Source organism: Pelobates fuscus, chromosome 10 (assembly GCF_036172605.1).
Source record: "Pelobates fuscus isolate aPelFus1 chromosome 10, aPelFus1.pri, whole genome shotgun sequence".
Taxonomy (NCBI): domain Eukaryota; kingdom Metazoa; phylum Chordata; class Amphibia; order Anura; family Pelobatidae; genus Pelobates; species Pelobates fuscus.
In genome coordinates this window covers 107154939-107176994 of record NC_086326.1, presented here as the reverse complement: position 1 = coordinate 107176994, position 22056 = coordinate 107154939, and the positions used below count along the sequence as shown (strand labels likewise).

The window sequence follows — 22056 nt, the reverse complement described above, 5'->3', positions numbered from 1 at the left end:
AGCAGAGCTGCGCAGCTAAAGGGGAGACAGTCGGTCTCCAGCAACCAGGCTCCAACCAGACTACTCCTGTAGTAGTGCTGGCACCAGGGCAGAGTACCGCTGGTCTCTGCCCACTCAGCAACCCACCAAAACAGCCTACCAGTCCCCCACACAGCCGGGGTGAGGCACCTGGACCTGGACAAGTTTTTCCATTACTCAGGTGTAGTAACCATTCATTGTGGGTGGACTGTACTGCTGTTTCTGTTTTGTGGGTGGGCTGCTGGACTAACAAGGGCACTGACCGGCAAGAGGTCAGGTACCCTGTTAGTATGTTTGGAAAAGGGGAGAAATGTGGCGAAACCAACCTCGCCACTGGGCCCTGGAGAAGCCTGTTTGCTAGCCTCCTACCTACTGACTATGGCCCCTGGGTTATTTGGGGCATATTGTACTGTATATTGCTGCTACTGGCCCTTTTAACAGCATCTATGGACATATTGGGACTTTTGGGACTACTGTCCCTTTAAGACTGTGCTACATATTCTAGTGTACTGCCTGTAATATTATATGTGTATTTGTGTGTTAAGCTTAACCTGGGATATGTATGCAGCATTCACCTGATTGTTCGGTAGAATCACTCCATTCATTATATTGAGTGAAACTACCGAACAACCAGACCACCCAGGAATAAGTGTGCCTCCAATTACAGTTTGCAACAATGTTGCAAACGGGTAATTGGCAATCAGTGTAATGTATTCTTTGTCCTCTGGGTGGCCGCCATTCGGGAAACAAACACGTGGCGGCGGCCATCTTAAACTACCGAACAGCGGTGTTTTGCCGTCGAGTGTCTGGAACTAAAATCGGACACTTGACTAGGCAAACACCGCTGAGACCTCCATACTTCCAGAAATTCGTATAAAAACTACCGAATGGCCCGCCGTTCGGTAGAAAGAACCCCTCAAACAAGGGAATTCATTCAAACCCTCTCCAGGCTCTATAACACAGGCAATTCGCCTGTTTTCATTCCCTTGTTTGTGACCGACCGCAGGGCCAAAATGCATGGAACTATTTTCGGATACTTTACCCATGCGGTCGGTCAAATCTTTGGAACCCCATATCTCCCGAACCATTCATCCGAATGACTTGAATTTTGGATATGTTGTCCCCCTGAATAAGGGCTATCCAGCGATGCTGGATTTAAAGGTGTACCCCCGGGTTTTGGGGTACATCCAGAACTTGGCTGAAAAGGTGTACCGGATAATTGGGTTTAATGTTATCTGAGGGGAGGGGATGTGTGGGCTGAACCATGTATGTGATTGGTTATTTTATGCCTCCCCCTGGGTGTGGCCTGTAAGTGTACAAGTGTAATAAAAGCCAGGCTGGATGAGCCAGGCCAGAGTTCCTGTTTTAACCTCAAAGTGATGTGTCGTCTCATTATTGGGGGAAGGATTTATTGTATGCTGTTCCAGTTGACTGCTAGGGGTACAAGCCTATTCGTATGGTTCCTATTCAATGGTCTACAGCATTCATACGCTTGGGAGAATTTAAAGGTTTCTTGGATTCGGTGATTATGGTGTCTGCCAGAGTGCTTGGAGTCCTCAGGAAGCACTAGGAGCATCCATTAACGGAGGTACCAAGTCGGGGTGCCAGGCAATCCGTTACAGCATTTCTCTACATTAAATTTCATCTGCAAAGTTATGCACTTCAGGGTCAAGAATGCACAAGCAACTTACACCCTAGATGGTAGTTAATTAGGGATAACAACACATGAGAAGGATTTGGGAATTGTTAAAGACAAATTAGGCAGCAATATGCAATGTCAATCTGCAGTTGCTAAGGCCAGTAAGATTTTGTCATGCATAAATAGGGGCATAAATTCTCAGGATGAAAATATAATTTTACCTCTTTATAAATCGCTGGTAAGACTACACCTTGAATATGCTGTGCAATTTTGGGCACCAGTTCTAAAGCAGTATATCATGGCACTAGAAAAAGTGCAGAGACGAGCTACAAAATTGATAAAAGGAATGGAGGATTTTAGTTACGAAGAAAGGTTAAAAAATGAAAATCTATTTAGTTTGAAAAAAAAAAAACGGCGCCTCAGAGGGGATATGATAACATTATATTCGGGGCCAGTACAAACCATTATCTGGAAATCTATTCATAAACAGGGCTATACAGTTGCAAGTCCATCTGTCTACCAGCTGAAGCTCAACAGAAGATGGGTGTTGCAACAGGACAATGACCCAAAGCATAGAAGTAAATCAACAACAGAATGGTTTAACCAGAAGAAAATACGCCTTCTGAAGTGGCCAAGTCAGAGTCCTGACCTCAACCCGATTGAGATGCTGTGGCATGACCTCAAGAAAGCGATTCACACCAGACATCCCAAGAATATTGCTGAACTGAAACAGTTCTGTAAAGAGGCATGGTCAAGAATTACTCCTGACCGTTGTGCACGTCTGATCTGCAACTACAGGAAACGTTTGGTTGAAGTTATTGCTGCCAAAGGAGGTTCAACCAGTTAGTAAATCCAAGGGTTCACATACTTTTTCCACCTGCACTTTGAATGTTTACATGGTGTGTTCAATGAAAACATGGCAACATTTCATTCTTTGTGTGTTATTAGTTTAAGCAGACTGTGATGGTCTATTGTTGTGACTTAGATGATTATCAGATCACATTTTATGACCAATTTGTGCAGAAATCCATATCATTCTAAAGGGTTCACATAATTTTTCTTGCAACTGTATATAGGATATGAGATCACCCATTTAGGCTGGAAGAAAGGAGATATGAAAATCTGCCTGAAGAGGTGGTTTTATCAGAGTCCATACAGATGTTTAAACAGCAATTGGATAAATATTTCCAAAAACATAACATACAGGGATATAATTTCTAATTAGTGGGGCAATCGCTGCTTGATCCAAGGAGATATCTGACTGCCATTTTGAGGTCAAGAAGGAATTTTTTCCTAGTTTGTTGCAAAATTGGAAGCGCTTCAGACTGGGTTTTTTTTTGGCCTTCTTTTGGATCAACAGCAAAAACATAGTATAGTGATCATATGCATCCACCTTTTATCACATAGTTGTTTGGCTCCTTTTTAACCCCTTAAGGACCAAACTTTTGGAATAAAAGGGAATCATGACATGTCAGACATGTCATGTGTCCTTAAGGGGTTCAATTAGAATGAGAACAGAAATCACCCAAATGGCCCTGATCAAAAGTTTACATACCCATGAATGTTTGGCCTTGTTAGAGACACATAAGGAGACACACACAGGTTAAAATGGCAATTAAAGGTTAATTTCCCACACCTGTGGCTTTTTAAATTGTAATAAGTGTCTGTGTATAAATAGTCAATGAACTTGTTAGCGCTCACTTGGATGCACTGAGCAGGCTAATTATTGAGCCATGGGGAGCAGGAAAGAACTGTCAAAATACCTATGTACCAAGGTAATGGAACTGTATAAAGATGGAAAAGGATATGAAAAGATATCCAAAGCATTAAAAATGCCAGTCAATACTTCTATCACTAATTAAGAAGTGGAAAATTCGGGAATCTCTGGCTACCAAGCCAAGGTCAGGTAGACCAAGAAAGATTTCAGCCCCAACTGTCAGAAGAATTGTTCGGGATACAAAGAAAAAACCACAGATAACCTCAGGAGAAATACGAGCTGCTCTGGAAAAAGATATTGTGGTTGTTTTCAAGGAGCATACGACGATACTTGAACAAAAATGAGCTGCATGGTCGAGTTGCCAGAAAGAAGTCTTTAATGCGCCAATGCAAAGGACATGCATATTGACAATAGATTAAACTAGAAGTAAATAAAAGTAAACATGCTGAGCCTATGAGAAACTTAATCTAGCTTTTGTAAATATTCCACTGGGTATGAATTCAAACGAGGAAAAAACAAGGAAACAACACAGGTAGGTTGACCCCTGTAAGTTTGCAAAAAAACAAACAACCTGTACATTGGGGGTACTGTACTTGGAAGATGTTGCTGAACACATACTGGGTGTTCTTTGGCAGTAACACACAACAGGAACTGAGAATCCATGCCTAAAGTACAATGTGAGAGAAAAATAACACAAATGACTACCCAAAAGTTTGACAAAGACTAGTGGTAGAATTAATGCATGGAAAGTGTTAAAATACCACCATTTTAAATACCCTAGGGTGTCTACTTTTCAAAAATATATAGTTTGATGGGGTAAATTACATTGTCCGGCTTCAAAAATGTCCCAAATAGGACATGGATGCATGATGACCAGCTGTGAAAATTCCAAGTTGGAAAACTGGAATGCGCACCCTCCAAATAAGGTATTTTAGCCCTCAGAGAACTCAACACACCTGTACATGGGTGGTATCACTGTACTCAGGAGATGCTGCTGAACACATATTGGGGTGTTCTTTGGCAGTAACCCTTAAAGTTCTTCGTACAGCGGGACCTCTGTTTACAAATGAAAATGCATTGAAAATAATGCCTCAGTCTACAAATTTTTTTCACAGTACAAAGCAAGTTTCCCCAGGATGCATTGCACCTGGGAGGTTTATAGCACCGCCCCCTGCATGCTGGAGCCTGTGGGTAGCACGTGGCATCGAGTGTGGAGGTGTTGGAGCAGCTTTTGTATCGAGTTTTGGAGCCATTCTGGAAATTGTTTGCAGTTGTTTTGGGACTTTTTGGTGCTTTTCTAAAGCTGTTAAAATGTAGGGAGCGTAGCTTCGTCGTTTGCATGCCTTTTATTGTGTGTTCTTTTTTCTGACCTCCAGAACGGATTCATTGGTTTTCAATGCATTCCTATGGCAAACCACATTTCAGTTTACAAATGTTTCGCAATAAGAAACATCCCGGAGAACGCATTAAATTCGTAAACCATGGTCCCACTGTACATGTATTCTTAAATTACGTGCGTGTCAAAAAAAAATCACCTATTATTTTTTTTAATTTGGCATAGATTGGTGGTAAAATGGTTGCATGAAAAGAGTCAAAATACCCCAAGTTTCATACCTTAGGTTGTTTTCTTTTAAAAAATATATACATGTGAAGGGTTGTTCAGGGATTCCTGACTGATATCAGTGTTACGATGTAACTTGCATTAAAGGGACACTATAGTCACCTGAACAACTTCAGCTTAATGAGGTTGTTCAGGTGAGTGCTACAGCTACCCGGAGCCTTTTTCTTGTAAGCACTGTATTTTCTGAGAAAATGCAGTGTTTACATTGGAAGCTTGGAACACCTCTTGTTGCAGTCAATCAGACGGCCACCAGAGGGACTTCCGAGTTCAGAGGCCCTAAAAAGGCCTCTCGTCCGATGCATTCTGGGTGAATGCATCAGACGGGCTATCAGCACACAAAGCACTGTGAACGCGCTTTGTATGCTGATAGCCTGTCAGCACTGCTGTGGGCGTGGCTTCAGCTGACAGCTTCAGCTTACTGTCCACAATAGTGGTTGAAGGGGGGGGGGGGGAGACCTACTCTCCTCCCCCCCCCCCGGCCCCCACCGCTGTGCGGCGGGTGGGGGCCCTAAAATTATCAATAAGGGGGGGACCTACTGTCCCCCCCCCCCCGGCCCCCACCCCTGTGCGGCGGGTGGGGGCCCTAAAATTATCAATAAGGGGGGGACCTATTGTCCCCCCCCGGCCCCCACCCCTGAGCGGTGGGTGGGGGCCCTAAAATTATCGATAAGGGGGGGACCTACTGTCCCCCCCCCCCGGCCCCCACCCCTGTGCGGCGGGTGGGGGCCCTAAAATTATCAATAAGGGGGGGACCTATTGTCCCCCCCCGGCCCCCACCCCTGAGCGGTGGGTGGGGGCCCTAAAATTATCGATAAGGGGGGGGACCTACTGTCCCCCCCCCCGGCCCCCACCCCTGTGCGGCGGGTGGGGGCCCTAAAATTATCAATAAGGGGGGGGACCTACTGTCCCCCCCCCCCCGGCCCCCACCCCTGTGCGGCGGGTGGGGGCCCTAAAATTATCAATAAGGGGGGGACCTATTGTCCCCCCCCGGCCCCCACCTCTGAGCGGTGGGTGGGGGCCCTAAAATTATCGATAAGGGGGGGGACCTACTGTCCCCCCCCCCGGCCCCCACCCCTGTGCGGCGGGTGGGGGCCCTAAAATTATCAATAAGGGGGGACCTACTGTCCCCCCCCGGCCCCCACCCCTGTGCGGCGGGTGGGGGCCCTAAAATTATCAATAAGGGGGGGACCTATTGTCCCCCCCCGGCCCCCACCCCTGAGCGGTGGGTGGGGGCCCTAAAATGATCAATAAGGGGGGGACCTATTGTCCCCCCCGGCCCCCACCCCTGAGCGGTGGGTGGGGGCCCTACTGTCCCCCCCGGCCCCCACCCCTGTGCGGCGGGTGGGGGCCCTAAAATTATCAATAAGGGGGGACCTACTGTCCCCCCCGGCCCCCACCCCTGAGCGGTGGGTGGGGGCCCTAAATACAAAGGGGGGGGGGACCCTAGTTAACCCTCCCCCCCCCAAAAAAAATTCTCCCCCTACCTATCCCCCTCACCCTAAAAATAATGAGGGGGGGAACATTAACTAAAAACCTGTAAAAAAATAAAAATAAAAAGAGATAAAAAAAAAAACTTACCATTCGATGTTTTCTTTCTTCTAAAATCTTCTTTCTTCAGCCCAAAAAAGGCCAAATAAAAATCCATAATAACCGACGCAATTAAAAAAAAAAAAAAAAAAAAAACGAGCGCAAAAAAAATAATCCATCTTCACCCATGGAGGGCTCCGCGCAGACTGAGCTCCGCAGGGTGGGGAAGGCTTATAAAGCCTTGCCCCGCCCTGCAATTAGGCTAAGAACACTCTGATTGGTGGGTTTAAACCAATCAGAGTGCTCTTTGTCATTTTACAAGCGTGGGAAAGTTCTTTGGAATTTTCCCACGCTTGTAAAATGACACAGAGCACTGTGATTGGATGGCTTGAAATCCATCCAATCACAGTGCTCTGTGTCATTTTACAAGCGTGGGAAAATTCCAAAGAACTTTCCCACGCTTGTAAAATGACAAAGAGCACTGTGATTGGATGGCTTGAAATCCATCCAATCACAGTGCTCTGTGTCATTTTACAAGCGTGGGAAAATTCCAAAGAACTTTCCCACGCTTGTAAAATGACACAGAGCACTGTGATTGGATGGCTTGAAATCCATCCAATCACAGTGCTCTGTGTCATTTTACAAGCGTGGGAAAATTCCAAAGAACTTTCCCACGCTTGTAAAATGACACAGAGCACTGTGATTGGATGGCTTGAAATCCATCCAATCACAGTGCTCTGTGTCATTTTACAAGCGTGGGAAAATTCCAAAGAACTTTCCCACGCTTGTAAAATGACAAAGAGCACTGTGATTGGATGGCTTGAAATCCATCCAATCACAGTGCTCTGTGTCATTTTACAAGCGTGGGAAAATTCCAAAGAACTTTCCCACGCTTGTAAAATGACAAAGAGCACTGTGATTGGATGGCTTGAAATCCATCCAATCACAGTGCTCTGTGTCATTTTACAAGCGTGGGAAAATTCCAAAGAACTTTCCCACGCTTGTAAAATGACAAAGAGCACTCTGATTGGCTCAAACCCACCAATCAGAGTGTTCTTAGCCTAATTGCAGGGCGGGGCAAGGCTTTATAAGCCTTCCCCCGCCCTGCGGAGCTCAGTCTGCGCGGAGCCCTCCATGGGTGAAGATGGATTATTTTTTTTTGCGCTCGTTTTTTTTTTTTTTTTAATTGCGTCGGTTATTATGGATTTTTATTTGGCCTTTTTTGGGGCTGAAGAAAGAAGATTTTAGAAGAAAGAAAACATTGAATGGTAAGTTGATTTTATCTCATTTTTTCTTTTTTTACAGGTTTTTAGTTAATGGTCCCCCCTCATTATTTTTAGGGTGAGGGGGGTAGGTAGGGGTGGGGGCCGGGGGGGACAATAGGTCCCCCCCCTTATTGATCATTTTAGGGCCCCCACCCGCCACACAGGGGTGGGGGCCGGGGGGGGGGACAGTAGGTCCCCCCCTTATCGATAATTTTAGGGCCCCCACCCACCGCTCAGGGGTGGGGGCCGGGGGGGGGGCAGTAGGTCCCCCCCCTCATTGATAATTTTAGGGCCCCCACCCGCCGCACAGGGGTGGGGGCCGGGGGGGGGACAGTAGGTCCCCCCCTCATTGATAATTTTAGGGCCCCCACCCACCGCTCAGGGGTGGGGGCCGGGGGGGCAGTAGGTCCCCCCCCTCATTGATAATTTTAGGGCCCCCACCCGCCGCACAGGGGTGGGGGCCAGGGGGGACAGTAGGTCCCCCCCTTATTGATAATTGTAGGGCCCCCACCCGCCGCTCAGGGGTGGGGGCCGGGGGGGGACAGTAGGTCCCCCCCCTTATTGATAATTTTAGAAAGCGAGCTGAGCTGTCAGTCAGACAGCTCAGCTCGCGAACGCGCATTCCGCGCACATGCGCGGTAAAGCGCTCAGGTTCTTCATAGGGCGGCATTCAATGCCGCTCTATGAAGAACGCGATTGGTGCAGCGCGAAGCCGTCCCATTGGGCCCCGCGATTTCGTCATTTTGATTTCGTCACCCCCTCCCGCACTCTGTCACTAGTCACCCCCTCCCGCACTCTGTCACTAGTCACCCCCTCCCGCACTCTGTCACTAGTCACCCCCTCCCGCACTCTGTCACTAGTCACCCCCTCCCGCACTCTGTCACTAGTCACCCCCTCCCGCACTCTGTCACTAGTCACCCCCTCCCGCACTCTGTCACTAGTCACCCCCTCCCGCACTCTGTCACTAGTCACCCATTCCCTCCCTCACTCTGTGTCCCTCACGCTAGTCACCCCTTCCCTCCCTTACTCTGCCACTAGTCACCCCTCCCTCTGTCACTAGTCACTCCCTCCCTAACTGTCACCCCCTCCCTCCCTCGGCGCTGGAACGGAGGTAAGTTTTTAATATAAAAACACCGAATTTTTTTTTTTAATTAATGAAAGTTCATATAAAAGCAAGAAGGAAGGCTGGGGGACCTGTCTTTCTTGCTTTTATATGGTGACTATAGAGTCCCTTTAATACAAAAAAAAATTTGGGAAATAGCGCTACTTGTACTTGTAGCCCTATAACTTTCCAAAAAAAATAAAAATACCTAAAAACCATGTTAACATTGAGCATTTCTAAAACTCAGGACAAAAATTAGAAACCATTTAGCATGGGTGTTTTTGGGCAGTTGCAGATGTGCAACAGACTTTGGGGGTCAAAGTTAGAAAAAGTGTGGTTTTTACATTCTTTTCACCATATTTTATAAAAAAATTTTAAAATAAATTATATGATATGATGAAAATAATGCCATATTTAGCCCTGGTCCTTAACGGTAAGAAAATTGAAAGACGGTCTGCTCACTAAAGGGTTAAAAAAAGTTTAAAAAACAAGTTTCAAAAGTTTTAAAAAATACAATAAAAAATGCTCATTACACACTACACATAGAACAAACTAGCAAGAAAATTATCCCACGCCAAGGTTCAAAATATGCCTTTTGAATTACCCCGGGGTGTATTCTTTAATAAATAGTATGTGTTTGTGGGGACGTTTGAATACCCAACCAGCTAAACCACTCCAAAATGGAACATGGACACAGCGTAAAACTTCAAAGTTGGAAAAAAACTGAATGGCGGCGTCTCAAATGTGCCCCTTCAACATCCACATATACCTGGCAAAGGAACATACGGAGGTATTGCTGTACTCAGACCACATAGCTGAGCAACAAATTAAGTATTATACAGCCGTAGCACACATAAGATTTGAAAAAAAGATACTGTGCAAAATCACTTTGTCTGTCAAAAAGGCAAAAAAATGCTTATTTTTTTGTTACATCGGCCATTGCCCAGAAGCTGTCAAAAAGCTCATTCAGGCATGTCAACATTTGCTCTGCTTTACCACAAGAAGCCTTTCATGGATTGCGACGGTCCGAGTACTCGATGTCGCTGCCCGTCCGCCATCTGGGGGATTTTTGCTGCCAGTCGGTTAAGCGTTGGAGTGGCTGCATGAGGTCGGCTGAGGAATGGTGAGTAGGTCAGCGGGGACCGGGATAGCCCCCAACGGTCCAGAGGTAGGGGGATGGGGGGGGGACAGCTGTGTGCAATTGTCACTTTGTGAGCCAGAGAACTGGGAAAGCGGACGCTCTTGGGAGATAGGGAACTTGATGTTAGTAAGTGCTCAGACTGAGCTAGGTTTTTGTTTATAGGGATTTGTGCTACTGTTTTTTTTTTTTCATTTGCTGCTGTATCTGTGGTGGAGTTTAACAATAAAGTGCCTGGAATTAAGTTGCCTTAAAAGACTGTGCATGTTTGTGCCCAAGAGGACCGTGCTACCTGCAGACAAGGATATTTACACACACACACACAAATTGCACCATGTGCGACCACATTAAAAAAAAAAAAAAAGTCCTATTTACCTGCTTTTCTGCAAGTTAATTTTCAAAATGAAGAAAATAAAACAACTGCTGATAACACTTCATGGTAATGTTTATCTTCAAGCTGTTTTGTTTGTTTGCTTATGAGGAAGCACTCTTCTAGGTGCAAATTATGTAAAAGGTTAGTACAACCTATAACAGCAGAAGAGGTCATGGTGATAGTTGTCTGTATGTGCCGAATTTCAGGTTAAAACGCTGCATATACAGTGATCTACGAACGTTTGTGCTGGGGGCTAGTTACACCTCTGGCGCACATGGAAAATCTTGCTTTCCTACCTGGCTCAGAGGCTAGCTAATGACTGCCAATGATACTGCCAGAGGTGTAGTTACAATTCTAGCAGCAGAGGGCTTACTCTCTATATGTGTAGCTGCACATACAGACTCCAGGCTCCACTTCAAAATCACTGAAATAGTCATGGTGCTTGGAGCAACTGTTTAAACAAATTTTGTACATAGTATCGATTCAGCACTCACCAAATGAGCTTGTAAATTTCTGATTCGCCATCATCTTTCCTTTAAGTACATCCCATGGACCTTCCAAATAGTCCCACTGCTAAAAAACAAAACCAAAAAAAAAACAGATACAAAGCACTATCCTTAGTTCAGAATGCAGAAATAAAATAGACCTACACATTCATATTATAAGGCTGGAACTTAATGGCAAAGAAACACACCATTATGTGATAGAGATGGAGTCTGAAAGCAGTGAATGCGATGGTTGGGACAATATGAACACCAAGACATCATAATACATGTGCACAACATGGGTAATATAAGGTATTTGTTTGTTTGTACAGCAATATAGGATGAGGACGTGATCACTTCCCTGGTAAAGATGTTATGTGTCCCTGTGCATTCACTTTACAGAGGTTTGAACTTGCATCCCCACCTTACCACAAGCCAGCATACACACCGCAACCTACCATTATCAGGGGCGGACTGAGAGCCTTTGGGGCCCCCGGGCAAAATTAGATCCCAGGCCCTTTGAAGGCCAAATATATGTGCATTAAATAAATGTTAAATATAACTCATAATATGGCATTCCTTTGGATGTGTATATTGTGAAGACCTGTGTATTAATGCATGTTTGTATTTGAGTCTGTGTGAATGCACTTGTGCATGTCTGGATGACTACATGTGCTTTTTTTGTATATAGTGTCAGTGTGAATGCATATGTGACAGGTGACAGAGTGTGTGAGGGAGAAGGTGACAGGTGGAAGAGTGTGGGAGGTTGTGATAGGTGGCAGATTGAGGGGGTACCTGGTGGCAGAGTGAGGGAGGGGTTGAGTGGTGGCAGAGTGAGTGGGAGACACAGTGAGGGGGGTGACTGGTGACAGAGTGAGGGAGTGGGTGACTAGTGACAGAGGGAGGGAGAGGGGGTGACTAGTGACAGAGGGAGGGAGAGGGGGTGACTAGTGACAGAGTGAGAGAATGGGTGACTAGTGGCAGAGTGAGGGAGGGAAGAGATGACTAGTGGCAAAGTGAGGGAGGGAAGGGATGACTGGTGACAGAGTGAGGGGATGACTGGTGACAGAGTGAGGTAGTGACTAGTGACAGAGAGAGAGAGGGGGTGACTGTGACTAGTCACCCCATCCCTCTCTCTGTCACTAGTCACTCCCTCCCTAACCGTGTCACGCGCTCTGTCACTAGTCACCCCCTCCCTCACTCTCACTAGTCACCCCCTCCCTCTGTCACGTGTCACCCCCTCCCTCTGTCACGTGTCACCCCCTCACTCTGTCACGTGTCACCCCCTCACTCTGTCACGTGTCACCCCCTCCCTCTGTCACTGTGTCACCCCCTCCCTCCCTCTGTCACTAGTCACTCCCTCCCTCCCTCTGTCACTAGTCACTCCCTCCCTAACTCTGTCACTGTGAGGGAAGGAAGGGGTGACTGGTGACAGAGTGAGGGGAGGAATGACTGGTGACAGAGTGAGGGAAGGAATGACTGGTGACAGAGTGAGGGAAGGAATGACTGGTGACAGAGTGAGGGAAGGAATGACTGGTGACAGAGTGAGGGAAGGAATGACTGGTGACAGAGTGAGGGAAGGAATGACTGGTGACAGAGTGAGGGAAGGAATGACTGGTGACAGAGTGAGGGAAGGAATGACTGGTGACAGAGTGAGGGAAGGAATGACTGGTGACAGAGTGAGGGAAGGAATGACTGGTGACAGAGTGAGGGAAGGAATGACTGGTGACAGAGTGAGGGAAGGAATGACTGGTGACAGAGTGAGGGAAGGAATGACTGGTGACAGAGTGAGGGAAGGAATGACTGGTGACAGAGTGAGGGAAGGAATGACTGGTGACAGAGTGAGGGAAGGAATGACTGGTGACAGAGTGAGGGAAGGAATGACTGGTGACAGAGTGAGGGAAGGAATGACTGGTGACAGAGTGAGGGAAGGAATGACTGGTGACAGAGTGAGGGAAGGAATGACTGGTGACAGAGTGAGGGAAGGAATGACTGGTGACAGAGTGAGGGAAGGAATGACTGGTGACAGAGTGAGGGAAGGAATGACTGGTGACAGAGTGAGGGAAGGAATGACTGGTGACAGAGTGAGGGAAGGAATGACTGGTGACAGAGTGAGGGAAGGAATGACTGGTGACAGAGTGAGGGAAGGAATGACTGGTGACAGAGTGAGGGAAGGAATGACTGGTGACAGAGTGAGGGAAGGAATGACTGGTGACAGAGTGAGGGAAGGAATGACTGGTGACAGAGTGAGGGAAGGAATGACTGGTGACAGAGTGAGGGAAGGAATGACTGGTGACAGAGTGAGGGAAGGAATGACTGGTGACAGAGTGAGGGAAGGAATGACTGGTGACAGAGTGAGGGAAGGAATGACTGGTGACAGAGTGAGGGAAGGAATGACTGGTGACAGAGTGAGGGAAGGAAGGGGTGACTAGTGACAGAGTGAGGAAGGGGGTGACTAGTGACAGAGTGAGGGGGTGACTAGTGACAGAGTGAGGGGGTGACTAGTGACAGAGTGAGGGGGTGACTAGTGACAGAGTGAGGGGGTGACTAGTGACAGAGTGAGGGAGGGAATGGGTGACACAGTTACAGAGGGAGGGGGTGACTAGTGACAGTGCGGCAGTGGGTGACTAGTGACAGAGGGAGGGGGTGACACAGTGACAGAGTGAGGGAGATGGTGACTGTCACTAGTCACCCCACCCTCCCTCTGTCACTAGTCACTCCCTCCCTAACTATGTCACTAGTCACCCCCTCCCGCACTCTGTCACTAGTCACCCCCTCCCGCACTCTGTCACTGGTCACCCCCTCCCGCACTCTGTCACTGGTCACCCCCTCCCGCACTCTGTCACTGGTCACCCCCTCCCGCACTCTGTCACTAGTCACCCCCTCCCGCACTCTGTCACTAGTCACCCCCTCCCGCACTCTGTCACTAGTCACCCCCTCCCGCACTCTGTCACTAGTCACCCCCTCCCGCACTCTGTCACTAGTCACCCCCTCCCGCACTCTGTCACTAGTCACCCCCTCCCGCACTCTGTCACTAGTCACCCCCTCCCGCACTCTGTCACTAGTCACCCCCTCCCGCACTCTGTCACTAGTCACCCCCTCCCGCACTCTGTCACTAGTCACCCCCTCCCGCACTCTGTCACTAGTCACCCCCTCCCGCACTCTGTCACTAGTCACCCCCTCCCGCACTCTGTCACTAGTCACCCCCTCCCGCACTCTGTCACTAGTCACCCCCTCCCGCACTCTGTCACTAGTCACCCCCTCCCGCACTCTGTGTCCCTCACGCTAGTCACCCCTTCCCTCCCTTACTCTGCCACTAGTCACCCCTCCCTCTGTCACTAGTCACTCCCTCCCTAACTGTCACCCCCTCCCTCCCTCTGTCACTAGTCACCCCCACCCGCCCTCTGTCACTAGTCATCCCTTCCTCCCTCTGTCACTAGTCATCCCTTCCTCCCTCTGTCACTAGTCATCCCTTCCTCCCTCTGTCACTGTGTCACCCCCACCCTCAGTGGGGGGGTGACTAGTGACGCAGTGGGGGGGGTGACTAGTGACACAGTGGGGGGGGTGACTAGTGACACAGTGGGGGGGGTGACTAGTGACTCAGTGAGGGGGGTGACTAGTGACACATGGGGGTGACTAGTGATATAGTGGGGGGGTGAGTAGTGACACAGTGGGGGGGTGAGTAGTGACACAGTGTGGGGGTGAGTAGTGACACAGTGTGGGGTGAGTAGTGACACAGTGGGGGGTGACTAGTGACACAGTGAGGGGGGGTGACTAGTGACACAGGGGGGGTGACTAGTGACACGGGGGGGGTGACTAGTGACACGGGGGGGGTGACTAGTGACACGGGGGGTGACTAGTGACACGGGGGGGGTGACTAGTGACACGGGGGGTGACTAGTGACACGGGGGGGGTGACTAGTGACACGGGGGGGGTGACTAGTGACACGGGGGGGTGACTAGTGACACGGGGGGTGACTAGTGACACGGGGGGGTGACTAGTGACACGGGGGGGTGACTAGTGACACGGGGGGGTGACTAGTGACACAGGGGGGGTGACTAGTGACACAGGGGGGGTGACTAGTGACACAGGGGGGGTGACTAGTGACACGGGGGGGTGACTAGTGACACAGGGGGGGTGACTAGTGACACAGGGGGGGGTGACTAGTGACACAGGGGGGGGTGACTAGTGACACAGGGGGGGTGACTAGTGACACGGGGGGGTGACTAGTGACACGTAGGGCGAGTAGTGACAGGGGGGGCGACTAGTGACAGGGGGGGTGAGCAGTGACAGGGGGGGTGAGCAGTGACAGGGGGGGTGAGCAGTGACAGGGGGGGTGAGCAGTGACACAGTGGGGGGGGTGACTAGTGACTCAGTGAGGGGGTGACTAGTGACGGGGGGGTGAGTAGTGACTCAGTGGGGGGGTGACTAGTGACTCAGTGAGGGGGGGTTACTAGTGACTCAGTGAGGGGGGGTGACTAGTGACACAGTGGGGCGTGACTAGTGACACAGTGGGGGGGGTGACTAGTGATATAGTGGGGGCGTGACTCGTGACACAGTGGGGGGGGGTGACTAGTGATATAGTGGGGGGGTGAGTAGTGACACAGTGTGGGGGTGAGTAGTGACACAGTGTGGGGGTGAGTAGTGACACATGGGGGTGACTAGTGATATAGTGGGGGGGTGAGTAGTGACACAGTGGGGGGGTGAGTAGTGACACAGTGTGGGGGTGAGTAGTGACACAGTGTGGGGGTGAGTAGTGACACAGTGTGGGGGTGAGTAGTGACACAGTGTGGGGGTGAGTAGTGACACAGTGTGGGGGTGAGTAGTGACACAGTGTGGGGGTGAGTAGTGACACATTGTGGGGGTGAGTAGTGACACATTGTGGGGGTGAGTAGTGACACATTGTGGGGGTGAGTAGTGACACAGTGTGGGGTGAGTAGTGACACAGTGGGGGGTGAGTAGTGACACAGTGGGGGGTGACTAGTGACACAGTGGGGGGGGTGACTAGTGACACGGGGGGGTGACTAGTGACACGGGGGGGTGACTAGTGACACGGGGGTGACTAGTGACACGGGGGTGACTAGTGACACGGGGGTGACTAGTGACACAGGGGGTGACTAGTGACACAGGGGGGGTGACTAGTGACACAGGGGGGGTGACTAGTGACACAGGGGGGGTGACTAGTGACACAGGGGGGGTGACTAGTGACACAGGGGGGGTGACTAGTGACACAGGGGGGGTGACTAGTGACACGTAGGGCGAGTAGTGACAGGGGGGGCGACTAGTGACAGGGGGGGTGAGCAGTGACAGGGGGGGTGAGCAGTGACAGGGGGGGTGAGCAGTGACAGGGGGGGTGAGCAGTGACAGGGGGGGTGAGCAGTGACAGGGGGGGTGAGCAGTGACAGGGGGGGTGAGCAGTGACAGGGGGGTGAGCAGTGACAGGGGGGGTGAGCAGTGACACAGTGGGGGGGGGTGACTAGTGACTCAGTGAGGGGGGTGACTAGTGACGGGGGGGTGAGTAGTGACTCAGTGGGGGGGTGACTAGTGACTCAGTGAGGGGGTGACTAGTGACGGGGGGGTGAGTAGTGACTCAGTGGGGGGGTGACTAGTGACTCAGTGGGGGGGGTTACTAGTGACTCAGTGAGGGGGGGTGACTAGTGACACAGTGGGGCGTGACTAGTGACACAGTGGGGGGGGTGACTAGTGATATAGTGGGGGGGTGAGTAGTGACACAGTGGGGGGGTGAGTAGTGACACAGTGGGGGGGTGAGTAGTGACACAGTGGGGGGGTGAGTAGTGACACAGTGGGGGGGGTGAGTAGTGACACAGTGGGGGGGGGTGAGTAGTGACACAGTGGGGGGGGTGAGTAGTGACACAGTGGGGGGGGTGAGTAGTGACACAGTGGGGGGGGTGAGTAGTGACACAGTGGGGGGGGTGAGTAGTGACACAGTGGGGGGGTGAGTAGTGACACAGTGGGGGGGTGAGTAGTGACACAGTGGGGGGGTGAGTAGTGACACAGTGGGGGGGTGAGTAGTGACACAGTGGGGGGGGTGAGTAGTGACACAGTGGGGGGGTGAGTAGTGACACAGTGGGGGGGTGAGTAGTGAGACAGTGGGGGGGTGAGTAGTGAGACAGTGGGGGGGTGAGTAGTGAGACAGTGGGGGGGTGAGTAGTGACACAGTGGGGGGGTGAGTAGTGACACAGTGGGGGGGGGTGAGTAGTGACACAGTGGGGGGGGTGAGTAGTGACACAGTGGGGGGGTGAGTAGTGACACAGTGTGGGGGTGAGTAGTGACACAGTGGGGGGTGAGTAGTGACACAGTGGGGGGTGAGTAGTGACACAGTGGGGGGTGAGTAGTGACACAGTGGGGGGTGAGTAGTGACACAGTGGGAGGGTGAGTAGTGACACAGTGGGAGGGTGAGTAGTGACACAGTGGGGGGGGTGAGTAGTGACACAGTGGGGGGGTGAGTAGTGACACAGTGGGGGGGTGAGTAGTGACACAGTGGGGGGGTGAGTAGTGACACAGTGGGGGGGTGAGTAGTGACAGGGGGGTGACTAGTGACGGGGGGTGACTAGTGACGGGGAGGTGACTAGTGACAGGGGGGGGTGACTAGTGACAGGGGGGGGTGAGTAGTGACAGGGGGGCTGAGTAGTAACAGGGGGGCTGAGTAGTAACAGGGGGGATCATTAGGGACACAGTGGGAGGGGGGAAGGGTGATTAGTGCCTACCTTTCTCTCTGCTTCCTCTTCTCTCCCAGGCTGCTGCTCCTTCCCCTGCTGATCGGGCTCTGTGTGTGAGAGGAGTAAACAGGAAGTGATGTCACTTCCTGTCCCGCCTCTCCCATCACACAGAGCCGCGAGGGACAGGAGAAGGAGACCTGGCAGAGAGGAGGTGAAGCTGCTGGGGGGGGGGGGCAGGTGTCATGCAGAGCGGTAGGTTGTGGGGCCCTGCACTCCATCAGGGGCCCCACAACCTATCAATGAAATTGTTTTATTTTTTGCCGTTCCAGTTGGAGAGATCTCTGATCTCTCCAGCTGGAGCATGGCTGTGCGGCCGGGCCCCTGACTGTCCCGATGTGCCCGAGTGGTCAGTCCGCCCCTGACCATGATGCATTGCAACTCTTTGGAATGCAGAATTAGCATCAAGTAAAAGAATGAAAGTAAGATAAACAACCCCAGCACCGAAACACGACAGACTATTTGTACTTTATAAATGACACCCCAAGAAGTACTCACCACATCAGCCAGCAGGTGAATAATTTTGTTTGTTAATGCCAATATCTTCTTATCAGTGCTTCTGTTTTTCAAGGGAGTTGGTGATCCCTCGGATACATGAGAACCTCTGTTTTTGACACGTTTGCAAGGCTTCTTGACAACTATATAATCCTATATATAGAGAATGTCACAAGTTACCTCTACCTCTGTAACCAATTCACACATTACACTTTTCTATTCATTTAGAGTACATGGTTATGAGCACCAATATGACTGTGTACTAATATTCCAATTGGAAAAGGATTTAAATAAAAATCTCTCATAGAATATAATCTATGTATACACAAACAGGTGTGGACATTTTTTTTTACTCTACTTGCCCAATTGACAAAAGAAGTAGCCCAATCTACTTGTCCTGACACAAACTAAGTGTACAATTACAAAGATTTGGGCCCATGCCAAGAGCCCTGGACATTGGCAGGGCCATTTGCTAAACTCAGAATTTTCTCAAATTAGATTTGAATTGAAAACAGAAGCAAACATTGATGATTTGGAACAATTCTCTAACTCTGCTACAGTCACCACGTGGATATTTTTCCTTAGTTTTGCTAATTTCATTTTATTTTACAAAAAACTCTTAGTTTTATATATTACCCTGAGGGTCTCACCTTCTACCCTCCCACATTCTCTCCCTTTATCATAGTGTGTTCTTTCTGTGTGTACGCTAACTGTGCTGACTCCTGGGTGTGCGCTGCTTGTGTGTAATGTGTGCGTGTGTGTGTTGTGTGTGCAGTCTGTATTTAATATGTGGGCTTTCTGTGTGTCGTGTGTGTGATAGCTGTGATTGATACAATTTCTTATACAGACAGACATACACAAGCAACACATTGTCAACCTCACACATAGCTATTAAGTGTTAAATTACCAGTAGCTGCTCGGATGTCTTTATTATTCAGCAGTCTGTGTGCAGCCTGACCCATGCTCTTTCTTATCTTTGAAATTGTATGCTTCCCAAACGTCCACAGTCATTTTATGCACCGTTAATAGCACTTATAGAGTTATACACAGGACCGGTGCTAGGATTTTTAGTTACACAGGCGAAGATGCATTTTGGTGCCCCCCACCCTCGTTTAAAATAAGGTTCATACAAACACATAAATAATCATACAGAGACATACATGCAGGCATATAGACATACATACAGAGGCATACCGTCATACAGACACATACATACATAGACATACAGAAACATACATACATACAGGCATACAAAGACATACCGTCATACAGACACATACATACATAGACATACAGAAACATACATACATACAGGCATACAAAGACATACCGTCATACAGACACATACATACATAGACATACAGAAACATACATACATACAGGCATACAAAGACATACCGTCATACAGACACATACATATATACAGGTATACAGAGACATACAGGCATACAGACACATACGTACAAAGACATACAGGCATACGGACACATACATTTGTACATACAGAGACATACAGGCATACAGAGACATACAGGTATACAGAAACATACATACAAAGACATACAGGCATACAGAGACCTACATACATACATACATAATTACATACATACATAATTACATACTTACATCAGTTCAATCTTGTCCCCTGGATGCATGCTGTCTGGCTCCTTGGGAGTCCTGTCCTGCAGCCCAGCCCCATCACAGGGCGCCAGCCGCGCTGTGTGGTACACAGGGAGCAGGGATATGATGTCATTCATATCATCGACCCCTCCACACAGCCTGCGGCAGACACCAGGGTAGGTGCAGTGGCGTACACATGACCCATGGGGCCCCAGTGCGCAAATTGATCCGTGCCCCCCCCCTCGCGCTTACTCTGCGCGGGCCGGGGCCGCAACTCATGGCAGCGGGCACCTGGTCGCAGGGGTTGCAGGGCTGTGCCCCCCCCCGCGCGGCAAGAGCATTCGGAGCTGAGAGGCGGAGGGATCCCCAGCGCCAAGGGAGTCCGGCGCTAGAGAAAGGTAAGTGCTGAAGACACATACACACTCTCACAAACAGATGCATACACACCAGCTAACAGACACACACATTTACTGACAGACACACTCAGCGACATACATACACACTCACTGACAAACACACACTCACTAACAGACATCAAACAGACTCACTAATACACACACAAACACACTCAGTAAGAGACACACAGTAACACACTCACTGACACACTAGCAGACACACACTGACACACTAGCAGACACACACTGACACTAGCAGACACACTCACTGACACTAGCAGACACACTCACTGACACTAGCAGACACACTCACTGACACTAGCAGACACACTCACTGACACTAGCAGACACACTCACTGACACTAGCAGACACACTCACTGACACTAGCAGACACACTCACTGACACTAGCAGACACACTCACTGACACTAGCAGACACACTCACTGACACTAGCAGACACACTCACTGACACTAGCAGACACACTCACTGACACTAGCAGACACACTCACTGACACTAGCAGACACACTCACTGACACTAGCAGACACACTCACTGACACTAGCAGACACACTCACTGACACTAGCAGACACACTCACTGACACTAGCAGACACACTCACTGACACTAGCAGACACACTCACTGACACTAGCAGACACACTCACTGACACTAGCAGACACACTCACTGACACTAGCAGACACACTCACTGACACTAGCAGACACACTCACTGACACTAGCAGACACACTCACTGACACTAGCAGACACACTCACTGACACTAGCAGACACACTCACTGACACTAGCAGACACACTCACTGACACTAGCAGACACACTCACTGACACTAGCAGACACACTCACTGACACTAGCAGACACACTCACTGACACTAGCAGACACACTCACTGACACACTAGCAGACACACTCACTGACACACTAGCAGACACACTCACTGACACACTAGCAGACACACTCACTGACACACTAGCAGACACACTCACTGACACACTAGCAGACACACTCACTGACACACTCACTGACACACTCACTGACACACTCACTGACACACTAGCAGACACACTAGCAGACACACTAGCAGACACACTCACTGACACACTAGCAGACACACTCACTGACACACTAGCAGACACACTAGCAGACACACTAGCAGACACACTCACTGACACACTAGCAGACACACTCACTGACACACTAGCAGACACACTAGCAGACACACTAGCAGACACACTAGCAGACACTAGCAGACACACACTGACACTAGCAGACACACACTGACACTCACTAGCAGACACACACTGACACTCACTAGCAGACACACTCACTGACACTAGCAGACACACTCACTGACACTAGCAGACACACTCACTGACACTAGCAGACACACTCACTGACACTAGCAGACACACTCACTGACACTCACTAGCAGACACACACACTGACACTCACTAGCAGACACACACACTGAAACTCACTAGCACTCACTAGCAGACACACACACTGACACTCACTAGCACACACACACACGAACACATGTTTTTTTTTTTTTTATTTAATCCCCCAGCCTCCTTACCTTTTTGGAGTGCTGAAGGGATTCCCTGGGGTCCAGTGGTGCTGCTGGGCTCCTGGGCGGGCGGGTAGGCAGGCTGGCGGGCGCGTGAGGGAGCACTCTCCCATGTGTGCTTCCTCTTCAGCTCCCTCGCGCACCGCGTAGGGATGCCACCGCGTAGAGATGACGTCATCTTCCGGCTCCGGTATCAGTATGCGGCGCGCGAGGGAGCTGAAGAGGAAGCACACATGGGAGAGTGCTCCCTCGCGCGCCCGCAGAACCGGGCGCTCGGCCACGCTACAATAGGTCATCGGTTGGAGGGGAGCGCAGTGCGCTTCCCTCCTTCCGGTCAGCC

General features: G+C 49.7%; 2 protein-coding genes across 2 annotated transcripts in view; both read right to left on the bottom strand.

Moving 5' to 3' along the window:
• CLP1 (cleavage factor polyribonucleotide kinase subunit 1) overlaps window positions 1-22056 on the bottom strand; it is a 386408-nt gene that overhangs the window by 245318 nt on the left and 119034 nt on the right. The window lies entirely within an intron of this gene.
• Window positions 1-22056, bottom strand: part of LOC134574781 (oocyte zinc finger protein XlCOF7.1-like) — a 51552-nt gene that overhangs the window by 8098 nt on the left and 21398 nt on the right. The window contains exons 3-4 of the mRNA XM_063433861.1: window positions 18121-18270; window positions 10895-10973 (exon numbers count right to left, since the gene is read on the bottom strand). Coding sequence (XP_063289931.1) covers window positions 10895-10973; window positions 18121-18270 — 229 coding nt within the window. The remainder of the gene's footprint in view (window positions 1-10894; window positions 10974-18120; window positions 18271-22056) is intronic.